At 42.6% G+C, this 18,177-nt stretch overlaps 1 protein-coding gene and 1 pseudogene across 1 annotated transcript; both read left to right on the top strand.

Annotated features, from left to right (window-relative positions):
* The first annotated feature begins 1,890 nt into the window (after window positions 1-1,890).
* On the top strand, window positions 1,891-17,379 carry mthfr (methylenetetrahydrofolate reductase (NAD(P)H)). The gene is made up of 12 exons (XM_008290160.1): window positions 1,891-1,973; window positions 6,862-7,120; window positions 7,749-7,987; window positions 9,124-9,234; window positions 9,319-9,503; window positions 10,550-10,800; window positions 12,397-12,531; window positions 12,656-12,836; window positions 13,581-13,763; window positions 13,872-13,973; window positions 14,871-14,990; window positions 16,490-17,379. The coding sequence occupies exons 2-12, from the start codon at window positions 6,876-6,878 to the stop codon at window positions 16,709-16,711; spliced, it is 1,974 nt and encodes a 657-aa protein (XP_008288382.1). The 5' UTR covers window positions 1,891-1,973; window positions 6,862-6,875; the 3' UTR covers window positions 16,712-17,379.
* Window positions 2,787-5,107, top strand: LOC103363418 (uncharacterized; annotated as a pseudogene).
* Window positions 17,380-18,177: the final 798 nt, after the last annotated feature.

The following is an 18,177-nucleotide window of genomic DNA, read 5'->3' on the forward strand; positions in this document are numbered from 1 at the left end:
CAAATAAGAGGTGTACAATGTGGTTGTGTCCTCAAATTCGGTCTGAAAATCTACTCATAAGTGCCAAAACGCACATTTCGCACGACACTTAAAAGCAGCAAACCCAGTGTCACGTGAGAAAAAGACAGCGGACTGCCGTAAACGTCACAACTCCGCGGAAGTGACGCACAGGCCTGTTGTCTGAAATAAACAAAAGCCGAACCATGAGATAATTGCCAGAAAATTAAAATTATTTGAAAGTGGAATATTTTTCTTCCTTCTGAAAAATACTAAATATATATATATATCAATTTGAATATATAATTTGCATTAGTTTTGCTACATTCGGCATATTTGTTGCATTAATTACGATCCACGGTGAATTATCTGTGTCTGTTTGTATATATCAGGTTTTTCATGAAAAAAAAACATCATACTAAAATATGATACACTTGGCGTTAAAGGGTTAAATGTGTAGATGGTGAAGAATAACTTCCCAATGATGGTGCGAGGAAAAGCCATTAAACTAGCAGGAGCTGCTTGTAGGACTGTGTAATTCTGAATTCAGATAATCTGCAGGTTTAATAAATTTATTAGACTACCCGTCATAAAAATGAGAAAGCATAAGTATTTTACAAATCTTTAAAAGAAAAAATTGTTTAAAACCAAAAAAAGGTTGTTATTTATTCGGCAAATTACAAACGGAAACAACTAAATAGTCCATTTTCCACACCTAATAACCCAAAAACTTTGCATGGCCTTGCTTGGCCTTGATAGCATCTTGCATTCTTGCTGTCATCGTTTTTATTTACTTTTCGACAGTCTCTTTGGTTACTGAGTTCCAGATAGTTTCTAGCTGTTCCCACAGACTTGCTTTAGATTAAACTTTTGCGTGATCAATCTTTGAATGCACTACATCCCAAATCTGTTCAATGGGATACAAATCCGGACTTTGAAGTATCCTTGGGCTCATTGTCTTGTTGGTATATGAACCCACAAGCAATCAGATTCAGTCCAGAAGGGATTCCATGATGTACTAAGGTGTTGTGGTCGATGTTCTTGTTCAGGAAACCTATACCATAACGTTTCACTGTGGGTGCAATGCATCTGGCATCAAACCGGTCTCCAGCTTTTTAAAGAGCTTCTACATCCTGGTGTATTAACCATTAGAGAAACAGAAGGAATTATTTTGGTAATTACCAATGCTGTTAATTTAGGGTTATTCCAGTTATTTCAGTATTTTAAATTGAGATGAACAAAGCCTGAGGGTAAGTCAGTTTTTGAAAGACAAATACAAAAAAATAAAATGTGGCAAGAACACTGGGACATAAAAAAAACCCACACAATAGGACATCTGGATTATAATCAGGCGTATGGGTTTGAGAAAGAGGCAGGGGAGGAACTGAAAAGAAAAAAGGATTTAACACCGGTCTCAGGAATACTGTGCTAAATGAGACACTGATAGACACACTGTGGTGAGCTCATGTTCGTTCAGCATGTGCTGCTTGAATCTATGAGTTAGAAAGAAAGCTAATTTAAGTATCACTGTGGGCAGCCTACTGGGAGGTAAGAAAACAGGACTAATTCAGACAATGTCGGTTTTTCTCTGTTTCTTTGCATACTTTTTTCTCCTTTCACTTACTGAACCATTTGCACTCCTATCACCTCGATAAGCCGTCACCAGATTGCACGACTCTACTTTTTTTTATTTATACTTTATTTTGATCCTTTGACATTTTTTAAAATGTTTGGCACTAATACGAGGGCTGTATTCATTCAGTTAATTTATATGTCCTGGATTTGTAGAGAAATTGACAATAAAAATCTTCTATTCTATTTCTGTCCACACTCCAGTCCGGCAGGGGGCGGTAGTGCGCGGCGGTCGGTCAATCGAAGCGAAAGAAGAAGACAGGACGTTTCCCACGTTGGAGCAGCTGCCTGCCCTGCCTTGGATGGTAATCTGGTCCCAACACGCAGACAACTGGCCGTTGGAGGTAAGAGACGTCGGTGTTTGCTCTAGACACACAGAGAGCACCCGAGTTTACCTCGAAAACTTCCGCACAGTTACTTCCGTGTTTGTCTTTCTAAAGGCTCTCGCTCCGGGTAGCTCGCTGTGTTTAGCATCACAGCTAGCAGGCTCTGTGCAGCTGAACTACAACAGTGAGCAGGTGTCCAGTTTTGTGATTAACGAGCCGCCACCGAGGACTAGTCAGCCAGCTCACTGGAGAGTTTGCTCTAAAGTTTTGTCTACCCGTGTTTGTGGTCTGCTTCTGCTGTGCAGCGTGATTTAAGCAGGGAAACTTTTTTTAGCTTGTTCTGCCAGTTATTGGGAATCATTGCAGTCAAACAGCTGGACCTGGAAAACAGCAGCCTCCAGGAAATGTAGGTGGAAGGTTGCATGAAAAAGCTCTAGTTTATGCAAACATTCCCATGCTGGTATTTTGTAGAACCTGTGAATGGCCAACAACAACAACATGTCAAAGTGCAAACTGCAAACTGTTCATTGCCTTGCTCTGTGAAGTTTGATATTCGAGAAGATTCTGGAGGTTTTGCTGGCACAGAGACGCCCACAGCGGTGTGGGGATTGCTGCCAGCCGGACGTCGGTCAGCAAATGCTTGAGGAAGCCTCGTGGTGTCAGGAGCACAAGAGGTCAAATGAGGTCAAGCTGGTCGTAACATAGTTTAAAAACTACTTTGGATGTTGTTGCAGCGTATCTGATCGCCGCATCACTCGTGTTTCATTCATTCTTGTTTTCATACTTGATGCAAAATGTTACTAAAGGATAAAAACTGCTGTTGTAATGGGCATGGCTAGCGTCTACGTCATCGTGTCCGAAAAAGCCACTTCCATGTCCAGTATGGTCCAATGGTCTAAGCCAGGGGTGTCCAATCCTGGTCCTCGAGGGCTGCAATCCTGCATGTTTTAGATGTTTCCCCTCTTCCAACACACCTGATTCAAATGATCAGCTCATCATCAAGCTCTGCAGAAGTCTGATAACGATCCTGATCATTTGAATCAGGTGTGTTGGAAGAGGGAAGCATCTAAAACATGCAGGATTGCGGCCCTCGAGGACCAGGATGTCGACACCCCTGGTCTAAGCGCTCGGCTAAAATGGTGCAGTGTGTGTCCCGTGTTGTTCAAATCAAAACGACGAAGAGATTTTGTTTTACTAATTTCCCTGTGACGAGAAGGAGAAGAAGAAATGGCTGAAGTTGATACGGTAAGTAACTCCAGATGATTAACAATAACAACCGACTCGCGGTTACCAGCTACCCAAACGGGACCACAAGCAGGTGCTAACTTTGTTTCTGTTGTCAACACTTCAAAGTGCTTTTAAGGTTGTCGTTATCTTTCTTGAACTGTAATTGAACCAGTAATGTGTGTATGCCAAGATAGACAGCCAGTATCTGTGCTGTCTAACAAATCATTAGACTTTGAAATGACTTTAGTGATTCTAGTAGATCTAAACCACACACCCGATAAGAGAAGTTGGTTCTGCAAGTCAGAGGGAGCCTGATATGGAAGATGTTATCAGGGTTGTGCATGAACTAGTTGATAAGGAGTGAAGAAGTTTATTGTGCTATAAATTCCCGTATCTAAAAAAAACTTAATGTTATGAGCATGAACTCAGTGAACTAGTCGAACCAGTTATGAGTGACTAGATCAAAAGTGAATTGGTGAACTCTTTTGAACTTTGAACAAGTTCATGTGAAACTTGTGAACTTGCACATTAATATTAATTACCACTTATTTTCTTTTTACACACGTGACAAGTTCACCCCGAACTACAACTGGAGGGTCTGTGGGTGGCATTTTCCTGATGGCGAAGCAGCTGGGCCAACACGGTTTGCATGGAATGATGGAAAGGCTTTCGCCAAGCACATCACCCCCAAACGTAAAAAAGGAAAGGTCTTTGCGAGCGTGGATGATGAAGGAATAGCTGGTCCGAGCCAAAACAATCTTAACGTTGCTACGCAGACCCCTAGTGCTTCAAGTGATGTGGTACTTGAAGTTGAGAATGATGTGCTCAGACAAGAAAATGACGAACTGGAGAAACAAAAGCAAACCTTTTCATTCAGTCAAATCTCCTTCCACCCTGATAAAGTCAGTTATTGCACTGGCTTGCCAGATGCTGCCACTGTCCTCTTTTTGGAAGCCCTTCTCTCCAAAGTTGAACTAAAGCATCACTTTGATTGGAATGTCCAAAATATGCCCCTTATCGATCAGCTGCTACTTACTTTAATGAAGCGTAGAATAAATTGTGGCATCCTAGACCTTGCAACAAGGTTTAATTGCTGCCGTGCTACGGTCACCAACATCTTCACCACCATCACCAGTGCACTGTGGGACATTTTGCATGATGGAAAACAACATCCCCTCCAGAGTCAAGAACCAAACCTCCCTACCAGCTTGCTTTCAGCCATTTCCTGACTGTCAGATTGTGCTTGACTGCACTGAAGTGGCCGTCTCCAACACAGAAAGACTGGACACCCAGAGTCATCTGTGCAGTCATTACAAAGGACGCACGACACTTAAAGCCCCGATCGGTGTGGCTCCCAATGGAGTTATAACCTTCGCTAGTGACCTGTACGGTGGAAATACCTCAGACAAGGTGATAACAGCTGACTGTGGAGTACTTCAACTGCTAGAACCAGGTGACACGGTGATGGAAGATGAGGGATTCACTCTACGTGACATTTTGCCCGAAGGAGTTTCACTGAACATCCCAACATTTCTTGTTAATGGACAGTTCACAGTGCAAGAGGTTAACCATAACAGACTTGTTAGGATTCATGTGGAGCGTTCCATACAGCGTCTGAAAACATTCGACATTTTGAGCTCCATCCCCTACCAATGTAAGAAGCATGCTAACAAGATCCTAAAAGTTTGTGTTTGTCTTACAAATTTACAGAAACCAATTCTCCGTGAAATAGCATGAATTGTCAGTCACAACTCTTTCAAGTGTCCTTGCTTAAAGCATGAGAACAGTGGTAATGTTTAAAGCCCACCAAAGTCTGATAAGGATTTTCAGCTGTACCATCACCATCAGTTGGTGATGGTAATTGAATATCAGTGTTTTACTTGTATCTACATTTTTGTCTTTCACATTAAAATCATTCTGTTTAAGCCATGATCAGTTGGAGGAATAATTGATTTTATTGTTCACTGTGAATACAAACATTCATTCCATTTGAGCTCAAAGCAAGTGCAAAGTATGGAAGACCACCAGAGGTGGCAAATCCTGGTCCTCGAAAGTAAAAACCCAGCATGTTGTCGATCGGGGGTGCCCAATCTGGCTCCTTGAGGGCCCCTATCCTGCATGTTTTAGATGTTTCCTTCTTCCAACACACCTGATTCAAATGATCAGCTCATCATCAAGCTCTGCAGAAGCCTGATAACCATCCTGATCATGTGAATCAGGTGTGTTGGAAGAAGGAAGCATCTAAAACATGCAGGATTAATTAAATTCAACAAGCGTTACTGCCATGACGGAGAGGCAGGTGCTGGAAGAAGCCGCAGGGTCAGGCGACCCTTTGCCACCCGACAGCGGGACAGGGGGTGAATGTAGACGAGAAATGAACTGGTGAACCACGAAAACTGCTCACAGTCAGAATTGGCTTAACTGGTTTGTACACTCAAACGAGGAATTTGACTCCGATGAATCTCAGCTCTCTGTGTGCAGGAATCAGAACAAAAAACTAAATACGTGGCTTTGAGCTAAACGTCATAGAAGTAATCCAAACGAAACTTTCTGGGAAGAGAGCGTCACCAGCACTGAGGGGAAGATTCCTTAAACATCATAACGCACCGTGTTGAACAATTTTATTAGAGCACCTGTCTGACTTATATACTTGGTTCATGATTGGTGTCATATGTTGACCACGGCGGCAGCTGAGTGCTGGAGTGTAGAACCAGTAAAACCACAGTAGAACCAGTAAAAACCACAGGACATGTCTGTATAACGAGGATGCTGTCAGCTACTTTAAAGACAGTAAAGCTGTGTGATGTTATGGTTAACGTTATAAAAGGACAAATTACTATTTGTAAAATAAAAAAATTTGCAGATTTTTCTTCAATTAACGTCGTAATTTTTTGTGTTCTAACGAGATATTATCCGACATCAATCTTTGATTTACTTACTTTATCTTTAGATAACAACAAATATCTGTAAAAGATGTTTTTCTGATTTTAAAACAGTAAACTGTCATTTCACAGTCAATTGTTGTCAGAGAACAAATTCCCATTTGTAATAATACAGCTTTTTTTTCTGTGATTTTGTTCAGTATTATCTTTAATCTGAGGGGTGAGCAGCTCACGTTCTGTTCTCAGCTTCTGTTGATGTGTTGCTGCTGTTGTCAGGATGCTGAGCCTTCAAACGAGCCGACAGATCAGCTGAGTTATTACAAACATGAGTTTAGTGACAGGCCGGGCCGGGCCGGTCCTGCTCACGCCCTCCGTTGTCTCTGATTCAGACACTAATTGAAGTCGACTCAGGTCAGCCGCTGCAGACTCGATGTTCTAGATGGTTTGCTTTTGTGTTCTGTGCTGTCATGTTCAGTTTAATTGTTTGCTTTAGTCGCGTTTGGTGTGCTTTTCACAGGAAATGATTTAGGGAATTACCAATGCTGTTAATTTAGAGCAGCTGTGGTATAAACCTGACACTGGTGGTGGTCTGATACATTTGTTGAGCTCTGTGTAGCAGCAAGATGATCCGTGAAAACCATTTTATTCCTTAGAAAGACCCGGCAGGAAGTGTAAGTTAGTTCCATTGTTTCCAGGTTGGTCACTGATATGCGAGAACATTTTGAATGAGGTTTGTTGCGGTGCTGAAACCAAATATTTTAAAGTGGTGACAGAGAACTTTCTTTCTTCCCTCTCAGTATAACTTCCCATCATGGTGAACCAGGTCCAGCGAGGGGATGGCAACTGGTCCGGCAAGAGCGACTCCAGCGGGGCCAGCAACAGCGGCGGGGAGAGCTCCAAGGAGAGCTCCCGGTGCTCCACGCCGGTGCTGGACGCCGATCGGGCCGACAGGCTGCGGGACAAGATGCGGAGGAGGATGGAGTCCGGAGACCGCTGGTTCTCGCTGGAGTTCTTCCCTCCGCGCACAGCCAGTGGAGCTGTCAACCTCATCTCAAGGCACGTGAAATTTAATGGGAGACTTTACACAGGAAACCAGTTTAGAGGGAGTTGGTGCATCAGCAAAGGTTGGGCACAAGGACGAGGGGTGTTTTGTCGAAAGAGACTTTTGCCAACGTGTGTTGTGGCCATTTTACTTTGAAAATGTATACATATTTCACTTATCTGAGCAGCATCCTGGGTTTGATTTCAGCTCACGGTGATTCAGAATAATAGAACGTAGAATAGAGACACTTGACCGATGCCCAACGGTATATTCTGTAAATGTAATTTGTTGTCTCCACCCAGCAGTTTCCTGTCACTCTCTTTGCCTGACGCTTATCAATAAAGACAAAAAAAACCCAGCTAAAATGAACATATCTGCTAAATTTGGCACACATCACCTGCACTAATTTTACAACAAACACATCTTTGAACAGCCTGTTTACTAGAATAATTGTTCCAAGAGGCTTGAATAATTCCTCTGGTTTTCTTTTTGTGGCTCATTTTGATTCATTTTGTGTACAAAGAGTATAAAATAATATCAAGGTTAATCAATGTAGCATGATGTCAGACCACACATGAATTGTCCATATTGTGACCGAACAACAGCCGGACCGTTTCTTTTGAAAGTGTCACTGTATTACAGATTTGACCGTATGGGCTCCAGAGGGCCCCTGTTCATTGACATTACTTGGCATCCAGCAGGGGACCCGGGCTCGGACAAGGAAACCTCGTCCATGATGATCGCCAGCACGGCCGTCAACTACTGTGGCCTGGAGAGCATTCTCCACCTGACCTGCTGCAACCAAACCAAAGAGAAGATTACGGGCTACCTGGCTAAAGCAAAGCACCTGGGCCTCAAGAACATCATGGCGCTGCGAGGAGGTGCGTTGTTAATTACACGAGTAGCTTTTTTGTTCTTCCAGTTGCCTGCCAAGACTAAATAGTTGATTTCCTGCCAGGAATTCTCAGCAAAGAGAGAAGATTAACCTGCAGCGTAGAAACTGGCTGTTCCAAGGCAGGTTAGGGTTCAAGCCAACTGTATTGAAATGGATTCACAACAGTTTTAATAACTCTGATGTTGAACAGTTCAGCCGTGCAGCGTGGTCACGATGATGTGCTAAACGTCGGTTATAAACAGAAACACGTCCAGCCGGTTCACACAGATTTCAGAACTTTCAACACTTCATGTCATGGATTATTGTTGAAAAAAAATCATGCAAAAACTTCTACTTCAACCACAAGAGCTTTCAAAATTACCCAGCTCTACATCAAATACTTCTTGAGTTATCAATTTTTAAAAATCGTCCCTTTGTGGTAAATTTAATAACTTCAGTGATACTTTTAAAGCTGCACCAATTGTTTATTTTTCACAGGATTTAGAAGACTTTTTATTTTTACTGAATATCCCAGAAACCTTGTAATCATAGCAAATAGCTTATGCTGTTTGTTTTTTTTTTTTTACAGAAATTAAAATAATAATAATCGATCATTTATAATCAAATTAATAATTCATTTTCAAAAACTAATATTCACTTAATTCCAACCAAATTCTAGTTGTGTGTAGAAACTATTTAGCTTCGTCCTATCAAAATGTAATACGGTGCTAATTAAAACTGACCGCCTCAGGTCGTTCCAAAACTAACTTCAGAGCTGGAAAATCTGCTTTTTAGGACATTTTAACACCGTTTATTTTCCCTCAAAGGATTGTCTTCATATCCATTGAAAACATATTAAAATTAAAGATGTTATATTACCCATCATTTAATCATTTTCGGTAAATGTGCATTTCTTGCACTCGTATTACAGTGATGGAAGACGAGACGGCATCGCTTGGCTTGTTGGGCGGAAAGTTGTTTTAAACTTGGATAACATTTTGGGACGACCTCAGTTTTTTTTTTTTTTCTGGCGTACTGTGGTGTATAGCAGTACCTTAGATTTGCTTTATAGTCAAGAAAAAAATCAGTAGCTTTAAACATTTAAGCTTCTGTCTCAGGTGTGGAACTCTGATGTCTTCACAGATCCACTGGGAGTGGACTGGGAGGAAGAGGAGGAAGGCTTCAACTACGCCATCGACCTCGTTAAACACATCCGGTCAGAGTTCGATGACTACTTCGACATCTGTGTTGCCGGTATGTGTTGAATCTAGACTTCAGTCCTGGACGATTTACGTACAATCTCAATTAAAGCCTGACTCAGCGGTTGAAACCCACCAGGCTACCCAACGGGCCACCCTGAGGCCGAGAGCTACGAGGACGATCTCAGGCACCTGAAGGAGAAGGTGGACGCCGGAGCCAACATCCAGCTGTTTTTCAGAGCAGACACTTTCCTCAAGTTTCTAGACGACTGCAGGACAATTGGCATCACGTGTCCCATCCTACCTGGAATCTTTCCCATTCAGGTAACTTCCTGCTTCTTACTAGAGAAGCGAGTTCTGAGCAATCTTCTTAACCACTGTTGTCAATCAATAACACGCAGTGCAGATAGCATTCAGTATGCTAATTATTATGCTAGTAGCAGCTAATATTCATACATTACCAGGTAAAGGAAATGCTATCCTGCTCAACAGCTCATGAGTTCTGGCTCTCGTGGCTTGTTGGTAATAATGTGCTCTGGTTGTTTATTTATTTTACATCGGTCAGGTTATAACAGGGGCTGCAAGGTGGCTCGGTGGTTAGCACCGTTGATTCGCAGCAAGAAGGTCGTCGGTTCGCATCCCAGTGAGGACGTTTGCATGTTCTCCCCGTGCAGCGTGGGTTCTCTCCGGGTTCTCCAGCTTCCTCCCACAGTCCACAAACATGTTGAGCTTAAGTGGTGATTCTAAATTGTCCGTAGGTGTGAATGTGAGTGTGCTTGGTTGTCTGTCTCTAAGTGTAGCTCTGTGATAGACTGGTTACCTGTCCAGGTGAACCTGCCTTCACCCTGAGTCAGCTGGGATAGGCCCCAGCCCCCCATGACTCTAGTGAGGATCAAGCGGTGAATAGATGATGGATGGATGGATGTTATAACAGGCTGGGGAACAGCTGATGGGTAAACGCTATGGTCTGTAGGTGAGCTATTGCAGTGAACATCTTTGAAACGAGTTCACTGGGCTCCTGCTGTATTGACGACTGCTACGTTGTCCTGCTGTGTTTTTTTAATTGGACTTACCAGAGCAGAGGTAAATGTTCAATATATGTACAGTAACATATATTAAATGATACATAACAGGGAATCAGATTGTTAAATATCAACAAACGTATAGTTTCTGGTGGGTCCTGATAGTTTCACCCCAACAACCACAACCAGTCGTTTGCAGGTAAAACCTGTCGCTCCACAAGCTTGGACAGAAGAGCTTTTGCTTGTGTCTCCTTAAAGGCGACCTAAACTGAACACAGAGTGAAACTAAATAATTACCCAGAACTGAGCTGCATCCACAGAATCATAACCGGACCTGTTGGTCTCCAGGGCTACCAGTCTCTGCGTCAGCTTGTGAAGCTGTCGAAGCTGGAGGTGCCAGAGGAGATCACCCAAGTCATCGAGCCCATCAAAGACAACGACGCCGCCATCCGCAACTACGGGATCCAGCAAGCGGTGGACATGTGCCGCGTGCTGCTGGACAGCGGCAAGGTGCCGGGCCTCCACTTCTACACGCTGAATCGAGAGGTCGCAACCATGGAGGTGCTTCGACAGCTGGGCCTGTGGATAGAAGACCCCAGGTGAGTCAAACAAATGAACCGGTGCAGAATCCTGTTCAGTTCTGCTGGACGACTTCTTCATTCTATGTTTAAGTAAAAACTAGTGGTGGGACGGGATTAAGATAAAAAAGTCTAATTAATTAATCGCGTTTTTTTGACACAATAAGCAAAGTTTTTCAATCAAAGAAGTCTTTGTGGACGACTGAATCAATAATAAATGTGAACTTAAACAAAACTGGTTGTTTTTCATCTGTATTTATCTGTATTGTTCTTCTGTCTACCACATTCACAGGTTTGTACAAAGTCAAAGTGCAATTATAGCAATTTTATTCAACATTTTAAGACTTTTTGTCTTGAAAACTCTTTGTTGCACAGTTTGCACTCAACCTTGCTCTTATCCACGCTGCCGTCGGGAACAAGCCAAGCAGTGCGTCAGTGTTACCGGTGTGCCAGTGACTAACTCATTCTAAATATCCGTCTCTGTGGGTCGACGAAGCCAGGATTAACCGTCCAGTCGTCTGGAGCAGCCTGTGTTCCTGACAGACTCCTGGACAAAGAAGCAAACTTACTGACTGGAAATCAGCTGTTACGATATGATCGATGCCGTTTTGCCAAATTAATGATCTCAGACAACTTCACTGAACAACTGACATGCTCTAAATGTTTTTTTCTTCTAATAATACAAAAAAAATTGTAAAAACTGGTTGTCTTTATATAGTTTTATGTTTTTACTAGGGCTGAGACTTTAACATCTTAATGTCAATTAAATAATTATAGAAAGAAATAACGTGTTCAAAAAATAACACATTTAATCGCACCTTTCTCAGTTTCTGCCACACTGGTAACGCTGATGACACACTCCAGCCAGTAGGTGGCGCTAATGCGCCTAAAGTTTGTTAGCCAGCCGCCAAGAAGCTGCACGGGATGCATTGAGTGAAGAAAGTTTGGTGAGCAGTGATGGGAAGACGAGACGCATTGCTCGGCTTCTTGGGTGGAAAGGTTTGTTTTTTTTTTAAACTTCCCGATGGCAGCTTGGATAAGAGCCTGGTTGTTTGCAAACTGTGCTATGATTGCACTTTGAGTTTACAATATTATAAGATTAGAATAGAAATACTTTATTAATCCCTGAGGGAAAATTTGGCTGTTTCAGCAGCGAGAGTTACCACCACTATAAATACAGATAAATAAACCTTTTTCAGATATAGATGAAAAATAAACATTTCTGTTGTTTAAGTTCACGTTTATGTCTATTCATTGATTCAGTCGTCAACCAAAAATGTATTTGAATTTAAAAACTTTGCTTATTGTGTCAAGTATTGCCGTTTGATAAAAAACAAATGTGATTAATTAATCAAAAAGCCTCCAATTAATTAATTATTCTAATTTGTTCAGTTCAGTTTGAATGCTTATTATGTTTATTATTGTCTAGTACTGCGTTTAAATTTTGCAGCTCATTATGTGGTTTCTGAACGCTGCATACAACTGGCCGGCTCTTCCACATGCGGAAGAACAAAGTTAAAATGTCAAAGTGAACCCACACAGGTTTATTGTATTTAGTCTTTTTTAGCGTTCTGACTGACAGTGAGTCAGAGTCTCAGAGCTTGATTTCTGTGCCAGGCGGCCTCTTCCCTGGGCAGTGAGCGCTCATCCCAAGCGGAAGGTGGAAGATGTTCGGCCCATCTTTTGGGCCTCCAGACCCAAGAGCTACATCTACAGAACCCAGGACTGGGATGAGTTCCCCAACGGCAGATGGTAGGCGTCAACACGCGCGACAAAACCTCATCTTGTTTAGTCAATAAATAGAAAGTTATTAACAACCTACAATACGAAGCTGAGTTTGTAGTCGTGTAAAATGGTGAGTTATTGCCGGTTTCAGGGGAAACTCCTCGTCTCCAGCGTTCGGTGAGTTGAACGACTACTACCTGTTCTACTTGAAGAGCAAATCGTCCAAAGATGCGCTGCTGCAGATGTGGGGCGAGGAGCTGATGAACGAAGAGAGCGTCAACGAGATCTTTACCTGCTACATCACCGCCCAACCGAACCGTCGCGGTCACAAGGTAGACGACATGGAACGTCGGAGAAAACCGTTGTTTTTCTTGCGTGACTGTTTTTTTTTGGTTTTTGTACAGATAAAATCCTAACTGGATTTCCTAGCGTACGTCTGCCTCGGTGTCATTCGGTTTGTTGTTAGTCTGGGATACTGTGTGTTCTTCAAGTCTACTTGGTCATTTGTTGGGTTTCCACTGGATCCGACTTGTTGTCAACTTTGTGCTTGGGCCAAGTGGTTGTTCACACATAGCTTAACTAATCCCGACATAAAGTTGTCATCTGCTAACTTGATGGTATTGCACTTAAAGGGATGTCTGAATCCAATCACTCGTCTAGTTTGTGTTAATTAGTGCTTTGTGAACACTTTTTGTTTGTTTCTTTAAGACACAAAGGCAGGTTTAAGAGGAGTTCTCGCTTTAGGCTCCGATGAAAGCTTCCGATTTTATAGTATTTAACTGTATTTTGGAAAAACGTAACACTGCTGTTAGAATTTGGCTGCATATTTACAGTCATTTACGACAGTGTAGGTGAAACCCTGTTAGCCGTGTTTCCCGCTACTTCCTGTCTTTGTGCTAGGCTAGGCTAGGCTAACCATGTGCTGTACTCAACACATGAGGCACAAGATTGACATTCATCTGAGCGTCTCGGTAAAGAAGCCAAATAGGCACCTTCCCCAAAGTGTGTGTTAGCTCCTTTACACCAGCTAATATTCTGTCGTTGCTGCTTTACCCATGTGCCGTCTCTCCCGCCAGGTGTTGTGTTTGCCGTGGAACGACGAGCCTCTGGCCCCGGAGACCAACCTGCTGAAGGATGAGCTGGAGAAGGTGAACAGGCGAGGAGTCCTCACCATCAACTCTCAGCCCAGCATCAATGGCAAACCCTCCACGGACCCTATCGTGGGCTGGGGCCCAGCGGGGGGCTACGTCTTCCAGAAGGCACGAGCGCTTTCTTATTAGTGCCTTTGGATGCAGTGGTTAAGGAGTGCGCTGTTTTTTTTTTTTTTTTAGTCCGACATGTTGATCTGTTTGTTTTACATCCGACAGGCCTATCTGGAGTTTTTCACCTCCAGTGAAAATGTGACTGCTCTCCTGAAAGTGCTCAAGAAGTACGAGCCCCGTGTCAACTACCAGATTGTCAACGTGCAGGTGAGTTCGGATAGAAAGCACCCGTCGTTCCACGTCTGTGTGCGAGTGCAATAGCAGAACATTGTGAAAACGTTTTGTCAGTTATTTATAATGGATTCTAGATAATGTTAGGATTAATGACCAATAATCACCGTTGTAGGTTCGTTTGAAATTACAAAACATGTATGCCTGGGTTGTAAAAGACGATTTTTCAGGTTCAAAATGCAACTGCAGCTATTGTTTTAGACGAGTTCGTACATTTCACTGACAACATAAGATGCTGAGTGCTTTCTCTTCCATACATGTTGTGTTTTAATGTTGAAGATTATAGTTTATCCATCCATCCATCTTCTCCCGCTTATCCGGAGTCGGGTCTCAGTTTATGAAGATCAAAAATCCAATATCTCTAAATGTTAGAATATTTAATGTCGAGTTTGAATTATTCTTGGTATCTCTCACTGACTTCAATACATGCAACCGCAATCACGGAGAAGACTTCTGACTTGAATGCCGTGAAGAAGACAATCATCAAGACCCTCCACAAGGAGCCACAGAAGATCGTTGCTGAATCGGCTGCTGTAGGCAGAGTGCTGTATCGAAGCGTATTAATGGAAAGTTGACCTGAAAGGAAAAGGTGGACGACTGCAGCCTTTAGAGGACTGTCAAGAAAAGAACTTGATTCAAGAACTTGGAGGAGTTTCTCAAGGACTAAGACATTTCTGTGTGTTTTTTTGGGGAGACTGATTTTAGGAAATGCTCCATTAGTTTGAAGTACTGGATTTTTGATTTTCATGAGCTGTAAACCATAATCAGCTAATCAGTCTAGAACATATACAATTTTCACTTTCCTATATAACACATTTTTTGAGACGCAAAAAGCATTCGTGTATATGGTCACTATGTCAATGAATGTTGCAGGGCCGTAACCTGACCAACGCCCCGGACATGCAGCCCAACGCTGTGACGTGGGGGATCTTCCCAGGCAGGGAGATCGTTCAGCCGACTGTCGTGGATCCAGTCAGCTTCATGTACTGGAAGGTAATACCAACAGCCGGATACATAGATCACATGTTGTACGGTGCTTGAGGGATTTTAAAACAAAAATTTGTTGTGATTACAAACCACCGTAATCGAAGAGAAGGCGTCTTCTCTCGAAGAACATTAGGTTTAGCCTTTTTGAAATGCAGGTGAGAGTCCCACTTTTATCAGACTTTGTGTTTACAACCGAGCAAATTCACTCCTTTGGTAACTTTCACATGTAAGCAAAATGAATACGTTAGCATGAATCGCCCTTTTACCAATTTGCATAGTAGACTGTATGCAAACACCAGCAAACCATTGATGCTAATGAAGGAAGGCATGTTTCACTAAATAGTGAACAAGGTATTTTGTTGTACTACACTCTGATATTACTGCTTTGACTTGAAAGAAATAATCACAAAGTAAGAAGTTCATATTTAATATGACTTGTAATAAAGATAATGACATCTGGAGACCTTGTGGGTGACTCACGAAATCAAAGTCACTCTGAACAATCAAAAATTTGACTTATTGCTGCAGAAAGTGCTGCCAAAACTCTACCCTAATGTTTTTGTCGTTGAGCCATTTTCCACTGCAGGATCTTGTGAGCTGTTATGGGGGTGACATGAACGTTTGTGTGTGTTACAGCCAACAAAACCTTCCCAGTAGAACCTCCCTCAGGACTGTTTCTGGAGGAGAAACAGTGTCTAGGTGCTTCTTTGCAGCCCTGATGCTGATTAGTTGACAGTGGAGAAGACAGTGCTGATTCTCCTCTCTAATATCGCCAGTAATGATGAGAAGTTGGCGTCACCTCCTGCAAGCATTGAGATCACCTCCCGCAAGCGTTGGGTTCACCTACCATAGACGTTGAGGTCACCTCCCGTAAATATTGGGGTCACGTCCTGTAAACATTGGTGTCACCTCCCGCAAGCGTTGGGGTCACCTAGCGTAAACGTTGGCGTCACCTTGCGACTGCTCCGAGGTTCTGTAGTGGAAAGCCACCTATTGACTGTAAAGGTTGAGGTCACCTATTGTAAACGTTTGGATCACGTCCCGTAAACGCTGGCGTCACCTCCCACAAGCGTTGGGGTCACCTACCGTAAACATTGGCGCCACCCCCTGTAAACATTGGGGTCACGCCCCGTAAACGTTGGCATCACCTTGCGACTGCTCCGAGGTTTTGTAGTGGAAAGCCACCTGTTGTTGACAAAACCAACTCCTGTAGCTCCTAAAAGGCTAGGTTTTTTTTTTAAAGGCTGGGTTTCCTGGGCAGAGGTGGTTAGTCTGTGCTTTGGTAGTAACAGTTGGACAAAGATTGCGTCCCTGGTACGGTTGAGTTCTTTACTCGAGCTGATACCGACCCTGATTCAGAAATCTGTGAGGCAGATTCTCATGGTTCTCAGACTCACGGTTGACGTGATGCTGTCAGAAGCACAGTTTGGTTGCCACTAGCAGTTTGAAGGACTGTACGGACCTTTAGGCTCCTCGGACTAACCGGCCTCGCTGTGTTTCCGCAGGACGAGGCCTTTGCCTTGTGGATCGAGCAGTGGGCCAAGCTCTACGAGGACGAGTCTCCTTCGCGGATGATCATCAAGTACATCCACGACAACTACTTCCTGGTCAACCTGGTGGACAACGACTTCCCGCTGGAGAACTGTCTGTGGCAGGTCATCGACGACATGTTCGAGCTGCTCGATGCCCCTCTTGAGCCGCTCAGCGATGGAACGGTCTCCGAGTAGGACGAGTCACTTCAAACCACGTTTCTTATCGCAGAAAGAACACTACGAGACACTAAACATTTTATGCATTTTCTAAAAAAAAAAAGAGAAAAAAAAGCTGCTAATTACAATACACACCTTGTACTGTTCAGTGTGCTTTGCAGTATTTTTACAGACTTTTTATAGATTTGTTGTTGTTATGATTTTATTTTTTTTAAACACTTGAGTGAAGGGGAGACATTGTGCTAATGAAACTATATAGAATCATCTGAGTATTTCTGATGAGCAACTAAATCCTCTGCAACATTTCCAGCTGATAAACTATCACATGTGCTCTTACAAATTTGACCTTTTTGTAGTTTAATGATGCAGATCTCACAGAACAACCTCTCTGTATGGATTTTGATAATGTCAAGTAGTTTGTATTGTGGTTTTTAATTCAAGCTGTCTGTTTGCCTTACAGAATGCTAATGGATTTTTTTTATTGGGTGTGTGTGCGTGTGTGTTTGTAGTCGTGATGTACTTGAGCTCTAGATGAGATGTGCACGTGTGAAAAGATGAAATGTTGATTCCTTGTCGGGAAGCGTTAACAGCTACACTGGGTACCTGCTGCCTTGATACGTTTTAAATGTGCGTCGTATTTATTAGTTCTGACTTCTTTCGCATTAAATAGTTTTTTTTGTAACCTGGTCTGTATGTGTTGCTGTATGTATAAAGTACACACTACCACTACACAACTTCAAGTACCAAGGCTAGGTAGAGATATGAGATGTAGAGGTGATATGGTGGGGATTTTCTACACAATAAATAATTCAACTTGTCAAACAACTTAACATAACTACAGAGTATTACACAGTGCTACTCTGCCCATATCTGAGTTTCCTCCACAGGACATGTCTCCACAAACGAAGCTCTTTGTCCCTGTGTGCAAACTGTAATCTGGCTTCTTTATGTTGCTTTTGGAGTGATGTCTTCTGGAAATTGTACCTGAGGATGAACCAGACTGGTGGAGGTCCACAGTTCTCTTCCTGATATCTTGGCTGGTTTCTTTAGATTTTCCATGTTGTCACATAAGAAGCAGTGTGTTTGAGTTTTGCCTTAAAATACATCCACAGTTGTGCCTCCAATTAACTCAAATGTTGTCAATTAACCAATCAAAAGCTTCCAAAGCCATGACATCATCATCTGGGCTTTCCCAAATAGTCTAAAGGCATCTTAGTGGATGTAAACTTCTGACTTTGAAGAAAGTAATAAAAACAAAATTCTCTCTCTCATTATTCTGGCGTTTAGCAAATAGAAATAATGTTGGTAATCCTAACTGAGCTAAAACAGGAAAAGTTTAATCTGATTTAATGTCAAAAAATGTCTTTTTTTATACAGTGTATGTAAACATCTGTGGACTGGCCGAGAAACTCAGGAGGGAAAACGAGAGCTCAAACAGAACAGGGGCCTCATACTGTTGCTTATATTGCTCGTTACTTATTACT

The sequence above is a fragment of the Stegastes partitus genome, unplaced genomic scaffold, assembly GCF_000690725.1.
Source record: "Stegastes partitus isolate 25-593 unplaced genomic scaffold, Stegastes_partitus-1.0.2 Scaffold658, whole genome shotgun sequence".
In the NCBI taxonomy this organism is placed as follows: domain Eukaryota; kingdom Metazoa; phylum Chordata; class Actinopteri; family Pomacentridae; genus Stegastes; species Stegastes partitus.